The sequence below is a fragment of the Pimephales promelas genome, chromosome 13, assembly GCF_988280905.1.
Source record: "Pimephales promelas chromosome 13, fPimPro1.hap1.1, whole genome shotgun sequence".
NCBI lineage: Eukaryota > Metazoa > Chordata > Actinopteri > Cypriniformes > Leuciscidae > Pimephales > Pimephales promelas.
Window position 1 is genome coordinate 3309680 of NC_142781.1, and position 14101 is coordinate 3323780.

At 38.7% G+C, this 14101-nt stretch overlaps 2 protein-coding genes across 7 annotated transcripts in view; one reads left to right on the forward strand and one right to left on the reverse strand.

Annotated features, from left to right (window-relative positions):
* Positions 1-7017: 7017 nt before the first annotated feature.
* Positions 7018-11510, reverse strand: LOC120474098 (serine/threonine-protein kinase pim-3). Of its 3 annotated transcripts, XM_039664287.2 has the most exons (7): positions 9528-9612; positions 9359-9453; positions 9185-9235; positions 8716-9094; positions 8387-8563; positions 8081-8169; positions 7018-7950 (listed from the first exon to the last, which is right to left on the reverse strand). In XM_039664287.2, the coding sequence occupies exons 2-5, from the start codon at positions 9428-9430 to the stop codon at positions 8430-8432; spliced, it is 636 nt and encodes a 211-aa protein (XP_039520221.2). In that variant the 5' UTR covers positions 9431-9453; positions 9528-9612; the 3' UTR covers positions 7018-7950; positions 8081-8169; positions 8387-8429. The 3 variants fall into 3 exon arrangements, with proteins under 3 accessions (XP_039520221.2, XP_088974466.1, XP_088974465.1); XM_089118340.1 differs by lacking the exons at positions 7018-7950; positions 8081-8169; positions 8387-8563; positions 8716-9094; positions 9185-9235 and adding exons at positions 10225-10319; positions 10568-10697; positions 11209-11510 and having other exon boundaries at positions 9528-9632; XM_089118339.1 differs by lacking the exons at positions 7018-7950; positions 8081-8169; positions 8387-8563; positions 8716-9094; positions 9185-9235 and adding exons at positions 10225-10319; positions 10568-10697; positions 11209-11510 and having other exon boundaries at positions 9528-9635.
* A 160-nt stretch (positions 11511-11670) lies between these two features.
* Positions 11671-14101, forward strand: part of scara5 (scavenger receptor class A, member 5 (putative)) — a 42733-nt gene continuing 40302 nt past the window's right edge. For 2 of the 4 annotated variants that reach the window (XM_039664303.2, XM_089118338.1), the window contains exons 1-2: positions 11671-12850; positions 13569-13658. The gene's annotated coding sequence lies outside the window, so the exon portion shown is untranslated. The remainder of the gene's footprint in view (positions 12851-13568; positions 13659-14101) is intronic. The other 2 variants (XM_039664302.2, XM_039664304.2) reach the window with 1 other exon arrangement.

Consider the following 14101-nt stretch of genomic DNA (forward strand, 5'->3'; position numbering starts at 1 on the left):
AAAATCCTACTGAGCGTTTCTGCTTCGCGTCTGTGACTAGTACATTAAATATTTCAGTGTAACTTTGCCGAATTTTCTTATTAGGCTATGTTACGGTGATTTTACAGTGAAAAGTAAGTTACCTCTTCAGATTGTCCTATGAAATAAACGGTAGGATGATTTTACGTTGCAAAATACCTCATCAGATTGTCCTACCAGTATGAAATAAACGAGTAGTATAATCGTGTGTGTGTTTATATTTTACACCAAACAATCAAATCAATTCATGCCATTTCATCAATTTAATGTGAGAGTAAACAGTTCTCATTACTGCTATTATATCTTTGTATGGTAATAATTGACATAAATAGTGAAAAAAGATCTCGCGCAAGTAGTAAAATATTATGGGCGTGTTGTTCAGCGTGACAAAAATGACGTATTATTGATGTGCGCATGCGCAGTAAGCCTTGGTAGGACAATCTGACGGGTAGGATGGAATGTCAGAACACCGGGTGTCGTCGTTGCTTTAACCGAACGTATTTTCAGGAGCCTACTGTTTTTTTTTTTTTTTTTTTTTTTTCTGAAGTGATGTGAACTGTGTGGAGCGAGAGTTTGCACTTGTTAGTGAACAAGATCGCGTGTGCAGACTGCAAGAGTAGTTTTTGGAGTGAATCGTTTTAGTTTTGTCTATAAAGGGACTGAAAATCGTTCCGGACCAGTGTGTATTTTTGAGAGACATTTTTTTGTATGATCCAGATCATTCCGTGTACGCGAGCCGCGTGAGAGCTGAACTGAGTCGTTTTGTTTTAGGAAGATTTTTTGGAGGGCCACACTGAAACTTTTCTCGTGATTTTTTTTTTTTTTTTTTTTTTTTTTTTGCTTATTACCCTGCCATCCTGACGACATCTCGCTGTTCTGTCTCAACTGTTCATTAATCATCACAGGTCATCATCACAAGCCTTCACGAATCTCCTAAAAGTCTTCAAAGTCATTGCTTCGAAGCCGTCGTTGCCACAGACTGGTACAACATTTCAGTACACACACGAACACATGAACATATGAACATTTTACTGAATCAGAATGGACTGAACTGAATGTTTGAACAAACTGATTGTTTCAATTGTAAGTTTGAACTGTGATTGCTGAGTTGATTGAAAGCTGAATCATAAGATTGATTCAAAAGAGTCGTTTAGTGATTTCAAGGTTAACTATGCATGTGAAATGGGTCATTTGAAGTGAGTCATTTAATGGAATGAGTTATTTGAATTGAATCACGTACAAAGTTATTTGTACTCAGGGTTGTGAATAAGTTTTTCTGTGTTTAATGAGAATATCCTTATCCAGATAATAAGGTTGGGTAAACACTTTGGAGGTGTTTAAAGGTGTTGTTCTGAATATATTAGTCAGTTGAAGATCATTCAAGAAAACAAGAACACTAGAACTGTTATTTTATTTTATTTTTTATTTTGATAGTCATTTTATTTGTTTGAGCTGTCTCTTTCAGCAAATACGTAACCTATTGAGGGAAGAAAAATAAATTATTAGTTGTTCAAACTAAAATATTTGACAGTTATTTCTGAACTTATCTTGGGGTAGGGGCGTCTCGCTTACACTATTAGGATTAGGTGGGTGGGGACGTGAATTCAAATTACTTCCATTTCACTTCATGCACTTCAGGAAGCCACCCTTTGACATGCTTACCTGAAGCCTACACCACGTATTCCTTTTGCATTTTGTAGTAGTGTAAGATAAAACATACACTTTAGTGCATACTGAGACTTAAAAGAACTGGAGTGGGGACTAAGTTCCTTTCGCTTCTAAATCTCCCAGGGTAACTATTTAAATATTCCCCTACTAGGCGAGACTTAACCCTTGTGCATTGTTCAAATTCACTACCCTTTCGTTATGTTCGTGGCTGAAAAAAGCCACTACTTTAAACTGCTGTAAAAATGTATCAGATAAATATTTTTTTCAAATTTTTTGGCATAAATCTATTAACCGACCTCAGTCCTGATCAAAACTACTAATTTTTTTTAAAAAATTCAGGATTTTAACTCTTTAATTGCCAAATTCATAAATGATGTCACTGATTTGGGGGGAAAAAAACACAAAATTACTTATTTTCAATATAAAATATGATTGTGGACTGGATTTTTTTTTACCTTTTATCACAGTCTTGGACATGTCAAAGATTAGAAACAACATTGGTTTTGATGCATTGTTAGTTTTTGTGTAGCATCAGATTTTAACTTTTTCTCCCTCATTTACTGTTCGTGGCTGTTTTTGCCCCATTGACTTCCATTATAACCACATTTTTTGATTGCAAAGCCATGACACCATAAAATCATGCATTTTTGATTGTTGATGGTTTTCCCTGTTGGGAAGAGGTAAAATTTGTAATTTTTACTGTTGATAACCAGGTGGAACCATTTAACCCTTTAGACAGGCCTGTGCAAAAAAAAGCTTAGTTTCTGGCTTTTACATGCAGTTATATGGAGTATAATAGCATATTACAGTGTGTATATGTGTGTGTGGGTGTGCGTGAGTGTGTGAGAGAGTGTGAGAACTCACCTTGATGCGTCTGAGAAAATAAAAATATACACTTCAGCTCTCAAAACTACATGGAGTAAACAAAAACAAAGTAAGTGTATTTATGCATCTGCTGCCTTTTGATGGTGAGAAATGCAGACTAAACAAAAACAAAGCAAGTGGATATAAACGCTTGTCATTTGATGGTGAGAAGAGCAGCAAGCAACATGAGAGAGGGCTTGACTTGTAGTGAAGTTTTAGAGATGATTATGCAGTCTGACCCCTCCAGCGAGCTGCAGGAGGTATTGTCTTCTCACTCTGACCGCAGACTCAGGACAGTCAGATCCTGGTGTGGATGTGGCACCCTCATCATCATCTCAAGCTTCCACTGAAGGCGAGGAGGATTCAGATGATCCTGGATCTGGATGGACTGGGAGAATCTTGAGAGGGACATGGTGGTTCTGAAAATCGCACGACCACTGCGATCATCCCACAGGCAACGTGTGGGCTCCCCTCTGGATCTGTAGACGCTGGCCAAAATCAGTAGCCCCATGCACAGAGATCTGTGGAGTCCACAGATCCAGGATCCTCTGAATCCTCCTCGCCTTCAGTGGAGCTCTAGCTTCCACTGAAAGCAGGAGGATTCTGTGGATCCTGGATCTGGGTGGATTGGGAGAAATGGTGAAGTATGGTTTTCCACCAATGCGGAGACAATTCCCTTTCTTCAGCCTGCAAGAGGCGTGAGTCGAGGGCCGACACGCTATGCTATCGCAATGGTTCAGAACATGGATTCTGTGTTCAATCTGTTTTTTACGGAGGAGACGACTGACCTCATTGTCAGCATGACCAACCTCCATGGGCACCGCACAATGAGAAACTGGACTGGGGTGGACTCCACAGATCTCTGTGCCAACATGGGGCTACTGATTTTGGCCAGCGTCTACAGATCCAGAGGGGAGCCCACACGTTGCCTGTGGGATGATCGCAGTGGTCATGCGATTTTCAGAGCCACCATGTCCCTCTCAAGATTCTCCCAGTCCATCCAGATCCAGGATCATCTGAATCCTCCTCGCCTTCAGTGGAAGCTTGAGATGATGATGAGGGTGCCACATCCACACCAGGATCTGACTGTCCTGAGTCTGCGGTCAGAGTGAGAAGACAATACCTCCTGCAGCTCGCTGGAGGGGTCAGACTGCATAATCATCTCTAAAACTTCACTACAAGTCAAGCCCTCTCTCATGTTGCTTGCTGCTCTTCTCACCATCAAATGACAAGCGTTTATATCCACTTGCTTTGTTTTTGTTTAGTCTGCATTTCTCACCATCAAAAGGCAGCAGATGCATAAATACACTTACTTTGTTTTTGTTTACTCCATGTAGTTTTGAGAGCTGAAGTGTATATTTTTATTTTCTCAGACGCATCAAGGTGAGTTCTCACACTCTCTCACACACTCACGCACACACACACACACATATACACACTGTAATATGCTATTATACTCCATATAACTGCATGTAAAAGCCAGAAACTAAGCTTTTTTTTGCACAGGCCTGTCTAAAGGGTTAAATGGTTCCACCTGGTTATCAACAGTAAAAATTACAAATTTTACCTCTTCCCAACAGGGAAAACCATCAACAATCAAAAATGCATGATTTTATGGTGTCATGGCTTTGCAATCAAAAAATGTGGTTATAATGGAAGTCAATGGGGCAAAAACAGCCACGAACAGTAAATGAGGGAGAAAAAGTTAAAATCTGATGCTACACAAAAACTAACAATGCATCAAAACCAATGTTGTTTCTAATCTTTGACATGTCCAAGACTGATAAAAGGTGAAAAAAAATCCAGTCCACAATCATATTTTATATTGAAAATAAGTCATTTTCTGTGTTTTTTTTCCCAAATCAGTGACATCATTTATGAATTTGGCAATTAAAGAGTTAAAATCCTGAATTTTTTTTAAACATTTAGTAGTTTTGATCAGGACTGAGGTCGGTTAATGGATTTATGCAAAAAAAATTGAAAAAAATATTTATCTGATACATTTTTACAGCAGTTTAAAGTAGTGGCTTTTTTCAGCCACGAACATAACGAAAGGGTAGTGAATTTGCCCAGAGTGTACTGTTGAGTTTTTGAAAAATTTCAAAGCATTTTCCCAAAATATGTGTCAAAATAAGATTTGTCACCAAAAATCATTCCATTTGCTGAAAAAAAAAAAAGGTACGGCCAAATTAAGACTAAAAAATACCCCTTAGTGGCTGAAAAAAGCCACAACAGCACATAAGGGTTAAAGTCCCGTTACATATGAACACAGGTATAAGAACACAGGTATAAGAAGTTAGGTGATGAAGGGAAAACAGCAGTGACGCAAGAAGAAAAAGCGGAAATGTTTAAAAAAAAAAAAAAGAAAGAAAATAGTGTCATTGTTCAGCTGAGTTCAGCTGTGTTGATGCAGTTCTGTTAATGTTCTGTTTGATGTAAATTGTTTCTGTATGGTGTGTTTTTTGGGTCACCATTGTGTTGAAGAGTAGAGCCTGTGCTTCAGTTCAGGATGAGCAGAGTAACACTGATGAAATGCTACATGTTGCTTTATTTAACTGACAGTAACTGTGTAGTTGCTGATGCAGTGATGTATAGTCACAGTAAATCATGCATCACTTACATTTTTCTTAATAAAAAAACTAGAAATATCTGAAATAACTGTGTTTCTGTTAAAAAGCTTAATGAGGATTTCTATGCGCTTATTTAAATTAGGCTGTTTTACATTCATTTTATGGTTTTTGTATGGCAGCCTTTGCTGACAGTCATTTGACCCTTTTTTTACGATTTTATTTTTTACAGTAAAAGACATGCACGTCCTATTCCGTACGAATGGGGCTTTAGTGCATGAAGTCCGAATCTCATCTGATTTTTTTATACATAGTATGGTTTATTAATATGATGTGTACTGAATTTGGTCTTTTAATATCATGTCTTAGTACAGTCAGCCACGTTAAGCGTTTTCTTATAATGGTTTTCTATGGGAGGAAAAAGCTTAATGTACAATATTCAGAAGTAAACAGTGTAGCTGACTTGATGTTTATTTTTAAATCTCAATTTTTAAACCACAACCCTAATGTCAGAATGTTTATTTTTAAACCACAACTTCAATGTGTGCTTCTTACCGCTATATATTCACTAATATCTGATATAGTATAAATATATACATAATTCAGTAAAATTGTGTTGAATATGGAATATTGTGGAATACTGTGATTATTTTTTTCTGTGCAATTATTTTATTCAGTTGCACAGTATTAACTGGTACCAATTCAATGCATTTTCTTTTTTTCATTTCACAAGTTGTGAAAGTGAAATTGCTGTCTCAAATCCTCCTATACGAGCTTAGACGTTAACTATATAATGCTACTGTGCCCATTCAACCTGATCAGTTAATACAGAAGCCTACACTATAGAGTACACACACATTAATACAACCACAGTTGACCACAGTGCTGTAGGGACAGAGCAAAATAATCATAAAATCACATTCAAATTCTATATCATTACAACAGTCACAGATAAAAACAAAACCCCATTTGAACTCCCAGTAGGAAAACGGTGCGTTTTGTCGCATCCTTCATCCCGTAATTCCCGAATTAGATCTCTCTTTTAAAAGGAGCTTGTAACAACTCCATATGTGGCGTCTTATTGGATGAACTTTATTGACCATATTGACTTCGCCAGTATGGACTTTGAGTTTGAAAGACATTTCACTAAAATTATTACACAAATTTAACACTGCTAAAGCTTTTTTGAAAAGGTTTAAGTCAGATATAGACACACGTTGTTCTTTCTGTGGTGCCCTGATGAAACTGCTCCTCACATCTTCTGGGATTGTCCACACACACACACACACACACACACACAACTGTTTTGACCAATTTTGGGACGAATTAACTGCAATGTTCTTCCGGGTTTCTCTCTCTTTTTTAAGGATGTCATGTTTTGCTTTTTTAATATACAAAAAGCTCAAACGAATGAATACTTTATTATTATTCTATTATTGCTATTAAATTCTCTCTTCAAAATCCTTTATTCACTGTTTTTAGGAGAGAGGTCCAACAGTACATCCAAAATATTTCATCATCTGAGAATCTTAAAGCTCAGTAACCTTGTTTCAACTTTTTAACTCATTTCATTAAAGTTTTCTGTTCTGTTTTTCTTGTTTTTATGTGTGTATATATAGGCTATATGAAATCTCTACGTATAGGCCCATGTATATTTGTATAAATTATGGATTTTATTATATAATTGTATTACTTTTACATTTTTGCCATGTACTTGTATTTTTTATACCTTGGCATTACATTTTTTTTTATAAAAATAAGGTGGATAGAGAATTTTTTTCCATATAAAGATAAAAGTGTGTGGAAAATGCTGAGGTGCAATAGGTGACTGTCTACAGTTAATTTTTTATTATGTGAGTTGAAAGTCTCCTCATATCCTGATAGCAATCACAGTGTTAAGCGGTCGAACACACATACACCATCTCTCAAAATCAGGTACGCCAATATATTGTTATTACAAAATATTATTTACTGATCAATAATAGTTAATAAACAATAACAGCCATTATACACTAATACATTAAACAAGAACACATTATACATGAATAATAATAATAATCACAATACAGATTTTATCAAAGCTGCTTCACAGCATCAATCAAAAGAACTTAACAGTGTTTGTTTATTACTGGAAAAAAAGACATCCAAGTTTGGTGGAGCTGATCAATGGTATGATGGGTCATTTAATCTGAATATCCCCAACTGAGCAAGCCAAAGGCAACAGTGGCAAGGAACCGAAAAACTCCATCAAGTGACCCGATGGAGAAAAAAAACCTTGGGAGAACCCAGGCTCAGTCGGGGGCCAGTTCTCCTCTGGCGTTTATCAACTAGAGGCCAAATTTACAGTAACTGGAAGATTAAAAAAAAAAATTATATGAATGCCTGGCTAAATAAATGCGTCTTTAGTCTAGTCGATCGCAGGGCGAGCAGCAGTGAAGCAGTGTCTCGCTCTACAACCAACAACCAAACGCTCCAGCCGTATTTGCAGTTCCAGCCGTATAATGGCTTGAGACGCGTCTGGCCAACAGTCCGAGTTGTAATTATGAGTTAAATGATGGTTCAGAATAGAATAAAATAAAGAAATACGGAAAAACAGAAGGAAATACGAAGCTAATACGAGGCTTAGACAGCCACGACGCAACCAAACTCACAGCCGGCAGCGAGGAGAATAGCAAACAGACGAGCCGACGATTCAGTCAAAGTACAAAAGGTTAAAAAAATCTGTAAAGCAGCCGAAGACTGAAACTCTGGATCCAGTGCAGGATCTGTGGAGAGCAGCTTTCACAGGAACTAAGAGACCAATCCTTCCTCACACTCCTCTTCATGGCTTATTCTGGGACCCCAAACAAACAAACAAGGTTACAGTCATAGATTACAATCAGAAGAAAACATTTGTAAAATCTTTCAAATGGAAAGTGAGTTTAATCTTCTAAATCATTAGTAGCTGATCTCAGACTCATTACCGTAAACCATTCATGCTGAAGGATTTTCCTCAAATAAATGCGTTGTCTTGGGCTTTCCTTCAGGAGGGATCGGATCAGGAGGCAGCATTCTGTGCAGAGCGATAGAAGCGAGTCCGATTATTACCTTCAACTTTACACCGGCTGTGTGTGTGTTAAGCTGGAAGATTACACTATTCTATAAAGTACGCTCAGAAAACCTGAACAAATGCTTGTATTCTCCAATATCTATCTTTTGCTGTAACTTTCTCATAATGTCTTTGTTTTGTGTGATTTAAATGACAGTTGTTGTGATGAACGCCATCTTACCGTTGGACAAGCGCGGCTTAGACCAGACGTCTTCTTCTATCCTTCACCTGTCTCGTGCTTCTGGAAGGCGTCCACACACCAGCAGGAATAAGAGCACTCCCAGAGACCACACCGTCGCTGGTTTGCCGTGGTACTTGCCCTCTGTGAGGTACTCAGGCGGGCGGTAGTCGCGAGTGCCTGCAGGAAGAAGAGTCGTCTGATGGGTGAATACCAGAGCGTGTGCTCAAAACATCTGGTGTGTTTCATTTCAGAAATGCTCCTCAAATGTGAGATCTGGTTTATATGACACCGACTGAACCCAAACTACAGGATTGATTGATGATTCATACCACAGAATGTTTCATAGCCAGAGTCCCGCAGGAGATCCCCGCACCCGAAGTCGATCAGTTTGACCTTCAGAGTTTCGGTGTTGATCAGCAGGTTCTCCAGCTTAATATCCCGGTGAAACACTCCACGGCGACAGCACACGTGAGCCGCCACTGTTGCCTGCGCCATAATAACCCGCGCTGTGTCCTCATGTAGGATTCCTTCGTGATCGTTCCAGTACTCCCACAGATCTGTACAGGGTGCGGGACGCTCCAAGACCATGATGTATCGGTCCGGCTGGTCCTGCCAGTCCAGCAGCTCGATGATCTCGGAGACTTTGGGGCCGCTGTTAGCAAGGGTTAACAGGCCGACCTCTAATGGGACGGGTGCGGGATGACCAGGCTGGAACAAAGATCATTGTTATATGAAGGTGTTGTCATTATCTTTACATACTTTCATTTCAGAAACACACAGTGAGTGTAGCCGACTTACAATGTGGATGTATTTCGTGTCCTTCGGCTTACTGGCGATTTTCACCGCCACCTGATCGACCGAAAAAACAACGTTACATTTCTAACGTCAAATGCAGTAAATAGTGGGAAATATCCACAAAAAGACTTGAAATGGAAATAGTGAGACAAAAGAATTGTGAGCAAATGCGGATACCTGAAGGCCGTCCTCCAAGCGTTTGGCTTCATAAACAGAGCCGAACGATCCCTCACCAAGCATTCTGCCCATCTCGTACCGCCTCAAAATGCCGTCTGCAAAAAGACGATTGGTTTTAGTGTCATGGACAGCCGTGAGTTTAATGCTTGAGGTCACGGCCGTCACTCACCCTCCGCTGTCGCGTCCGCTCTGTCGCTGTGAGCCGGTGCTGGACGGACTGGACTGTGGTGGACTGGAGCTGGAGGGGTTTGAACCCGCTGAAGACCAGGATCCTCTGCTTTACAAAATAAAAGTTCTGTTTAAATATTTAAGACATACTTTGATCAAACGTTTGGATTTTGATACAGGTGTGAGTTTGTGACATTAATGGCACTTCATCCGAGGGAACAGAAAAATCCCCTTCATTAATTAATTAAGTTTCCATGAATGGATCCTCATATCTGGCTGAAAATGATGCAGACTTTCTGATGTACAGAGCACTAATAAACAGAGCATTTCCACATTGTCAACTGGTGCGACTGGATTTACCCTCGGCGTGTCTCTCACTAATGGTTGCAGTGGTCTGATCCTCCACTCTCGACCCCTGACCTGAGCCACTGCTGTGAAGAGAGAGATGCTCTCCAGAACTCCAGTGGAGAGACAGCAGATCTACACTACTCTTCTTCCTCGCTCTCTCCTGACTAGCACTTTCCTCACTAACAGGCTGATGATTTACACAGAGCACACACAAGAGATTTGACCTTCATTTCTTCCCAGATCACAATAAACAAAGAACATTTCAAACATGTGCACAAAAAGATGTCAACATCTTCCAAATGTTAATATATATATATTCAAATTCATTTGTAGCTGATTAGGGCCAATACCTTAAAGCATTCCTGGAGAAGAGCTGGAGCTGGAGGGGTTTGAACCCGCTGATCTTCAACACCACTGGATACAGCGTCCTGAAGACCATGATCCTCTAAAGCAGGAATATCACACACAAGCATGTTTCAAACTAATCATAATTATTAAACTCAAATTATGGGTATTATTGAAATTTGTACCCAATCCTTGTTTAAATATGTTATGATGTGTCTTGGAATAAAAACTAAATCTGATTATGGGCTTGATCAAACTTCAGTTGTATTTTGATATAATGTGGTGTGTTCATATATGGTAATTAATGACACTCCAGTGATAATATTCTCCAATGGTCATTTGATTTACCCTCAGCTCTTCTCTCAGGTATCGCTGCAGTTCTCCGGTCTGGGATGATGCCGCTCCAGTCACAGGAATGAGGCTTCACCAAACTCTCCATCCTCCTCCTCTTCCTCATTGGCATCTCCTCTTCCTCTGTCTAGGGGGACCATATTTTGATTACCAAAAACCAGGACACTCGGCCCAGCAAACAGATACTCAAAGTTTACTGCCTTATTAATTTCAATACAATGAAAGTAGGCTATTCCTCATCTGTATAAATAGAAAATTGTTACATTACAAGACACAAATTCAGATTGGCTTCTCAGAGGTTACTCAACGTTTTATTATGACAGGTTTCAAAAATAATGAAATAATGTCTCTTCTGTATTACAAAAGTAGATATATAAATAATAAATAACTGAAAGAAATACCTCCAAATCGAACAAAAATATCTCATACTAACTTACCAAAAAAGAACTAACAAAATATATTTATATCTTTAGTTTTCTTAATCTTTATCCTGTTTTTCTTCCTTGCCCATCTATATTTTGCTGTAGAGCTGATCTTTCCCAGCAGTTTTTTGAAAAGCGGGACATTTTCATCACTTTATAAAGAACAGCCAGGAGGGCCAGGACAGGACAGGAAAACAGGACTGTTGGGTACCCTACCTTTGCCTTTGCTCTGCGAGAGTCTTGAGGAGAAGTGGACGGACGTCCATCATCTGGGCTCTGCTGGCTGTCTCTCTGCCACTCTCTCTTCCTGTGAGCCGGACCTGTGGACACAGAAACAAACTCACAAGACAGAGATGTTAAAGATCCAGGAATAAGCTCCTGCCTCTGAGTCCGGGTCGGGCCTGCCATCCTCCTGCAAACAAGAACAATACAATACAACAAAATACAATGCTCCTCAGAAATACCCCACCCAAAACCAAAAAAATAAATAAAAAATAAACAAAAAATAAATAAATAAAAAATTAAATCAAATAAAACTCCAAACTCCCTCCAAAATAAGAAAAGAACAATCAAATTAAAGCGTCGACCCTCAGAAATAAAATTAAATAAAAATAAATAAAAAACGATGTAGGATATATTATCCGATCTCCTTCTAGAATAAAATGTCTCCTCTCTGAAATCCTCCAAACAGCTTCAAAATCTCAAGTTCAGCACAAGAAGATTTTCAGCAAAAGTCTCTGAAATCGCCTCGACTCTCAACCAACCAACAGCGATCAAAGTGTTGATATTTGCATTCAAAATTCATAAGACGCGTCGCCATAGCAACTCATACCCGAATCACTCATATGCACGCACGCGCATCCGAAGCCACGTGCGTGAGCAGAGCGCGTGAGCGCACACCAAATCTGCAAATAACCCGAATCTGTTTAAGAATGACTGAATGTAATTATTAAATAACCATTTAACAAGTGATATAATAATGTATCATTATTAAATGGAAGTTTAAAATTCAACTGTTAAAGCATGAAATGAGGTACGTAAATCAGTGAATTTGAGTTTGTTGTGGCTATATTAGAATGCGATGATGTCTGACTGGTTTTATGAAGAGAGCCTCAAATTTTCAAAAAGCATTAGATATGACCCACTATTCTGCTTCATAAGTAGGCTATGTTGACAAAATGACATGATGGATATGACATGTGACAGTATGACGTTAAATCATATCCATAACCTTTTAGGGGTTCCAAATACGTAGCGTACAGTATATAGAACCTTTTCTTCTAAGAGTGTTGCTTTCATATGTTTTTTTGTAGTTTGAAATCTCTATTTAAACAAACGTCTAAAAAGCAGCACTAATTGATATTTAGCTAAATTGATATAATTTAAATGTGAACATGTTATTACAATGTGTATATCACTGCAATTAAATATTTTCTTTTACCTGCAGGCAGCATTTCTGGTATTATTTTATAAAAAATAATGCCAATTGTTAATTCATGGCGAAGCTTTCTCGCAATAAGCGCGTTTCTGGTCTGCATGTAGCCTACGTTGATTGTGATGGTAATCTACCCAATCTGGCAACCCTGGGAAGCACTTTTGTGTGTTTTCCCACATGTGGGAGTCGCATGAAATTGGACACTCTCTTGAGTGAGAAGGACGCTTGACGATGGATTGAGGCAAGAATATGTTTGCTCTGTACACATAATTTGCAGAAACGTTACGCAGGTCTGGTGTCCGTGTAGCGCGACAACAAAAAACGAAATATCTTTTAGCTGACGGATCTTGGCTCTGCTCAGTCTCCACAGTGAGAGCATCAGCTCGAACAAGAACCTGCGGCTTCAGCACCCACTTGACTCCGGTAATGACACAAACAGCTTTTTTCTTCTGGTGATGATGTCGTTCAGAGCCGACAGGTCGAATTGAGGCAGTATAAGAATATTGTAGAACATTTAGGATAGCTGTCTACTTTTTATTCTCGGTATTGTGGAATTGTATTACTATTTTCCTGCCTCGTGTGCTGGTTGCGATCAAAAAAGTTTCTATTTCGTTGTCAAACAATCATTTAGTGCAAGTTTCACATCTCGCAGATTTGTATGAAATGTCACCACTTACAGCCAGATACGGTATTTGTGAAGATACTTGAGGCTGTTGGAAGCAATGCATGCACCGTGGCAATCTTTGATTTAACTTAATTCATTTGTGGACAGTGATTCCATATTTTTTTATTTAAAAAATACCAAATTATCTGCAACCGAATCTTTCGGGTTAAATACTAGCCACAGCACACAATGGAATGATAAATGTAATGTTTTCTACTAAGTATATGGGATGAGCAAGGCATAGCAGTGGGTTTTTGCGCAATAATTGCACATTAATTAAAGGGACATAATTATGTTACCTAACTCACCCTTAGCACAAGGCATCTTTATTTACCGTATAACATAGCTAAGTGAAGTCATTTATCATCATTAATCATAATTATCATAATCATAAACCTGTCCTCTATTGTCATGATGATGAAAATGTTAACAATTGTGTTATGCTATTTTATTGTGTTATGATGCTTTTGGAAACAGATTGCTGCTCCAAACGCATGCAACTTCTCATGTAAGATGCAGTCTGCAACAAATATTAGAGACAGATGTGGGAACTGAAAAAGTGAAAAGGTTTGCTAGCTCTCTCTTTTTTTTGTCTCCATTATCCAGTAGATTTACAGTAATCTGAGTTGCATAGCAGCCACATGAGCTCACAGTGCTGTCCACGCTTTGTGCCAAACTGTCAGTGTGCACTTGTGTAATCAGAGAGACCAGATTGAGTGCTTTTTAATTATATTTTTAAACTGGACTCTGTTTGTTTTGTAAGAAGTAAACGGCGGTGACAATGACCATTCGGGCAGAAGTAGATTCTTCAAACTTTGACTTTTGTGTGAGCTTTATCCTCATATAGCTATGCTGAGATGGAGAATAGTCCAGTTCTCTGGCTTTGGTGGAGAGTTTTTGTCTTGTTACATTATTAAGTTACAATATCCAATATAGAAGACTCCTGATCATAATCGTAATCACCTCAACCTTGCAGTTTCCCACATCGGGGTATATTGTGATGATGTTTA

What these genes read in the sequence shown, in the direction of transcription:
- LOC120474098 (XM_039664287.2), bottom strand. Translation starts at nt 9,430, where the DNA reads ATGGGCAGAATGCTTGGTGAGGGATCGTTCGGCTCTGTTTATGAAGCC. An exon ending in GCTTGGAGGACGGCCTTCAG is followed by an intron (nt 9,236 to 9,358) that starts GTATCCGCATTT and finishes TCGGTCGATCAG; the next exon opens with GTGGCGGTGAAAATCGCCAG. An exon ending in ACACGAAATACATCCACATT is followed by an intron (nt 9,095 to 9,184) that starts GTAAGTCGGCTA and finishes TCTTTGTTCCAG; the next exon opens with CCTGGTCATCCCGCACCCGT.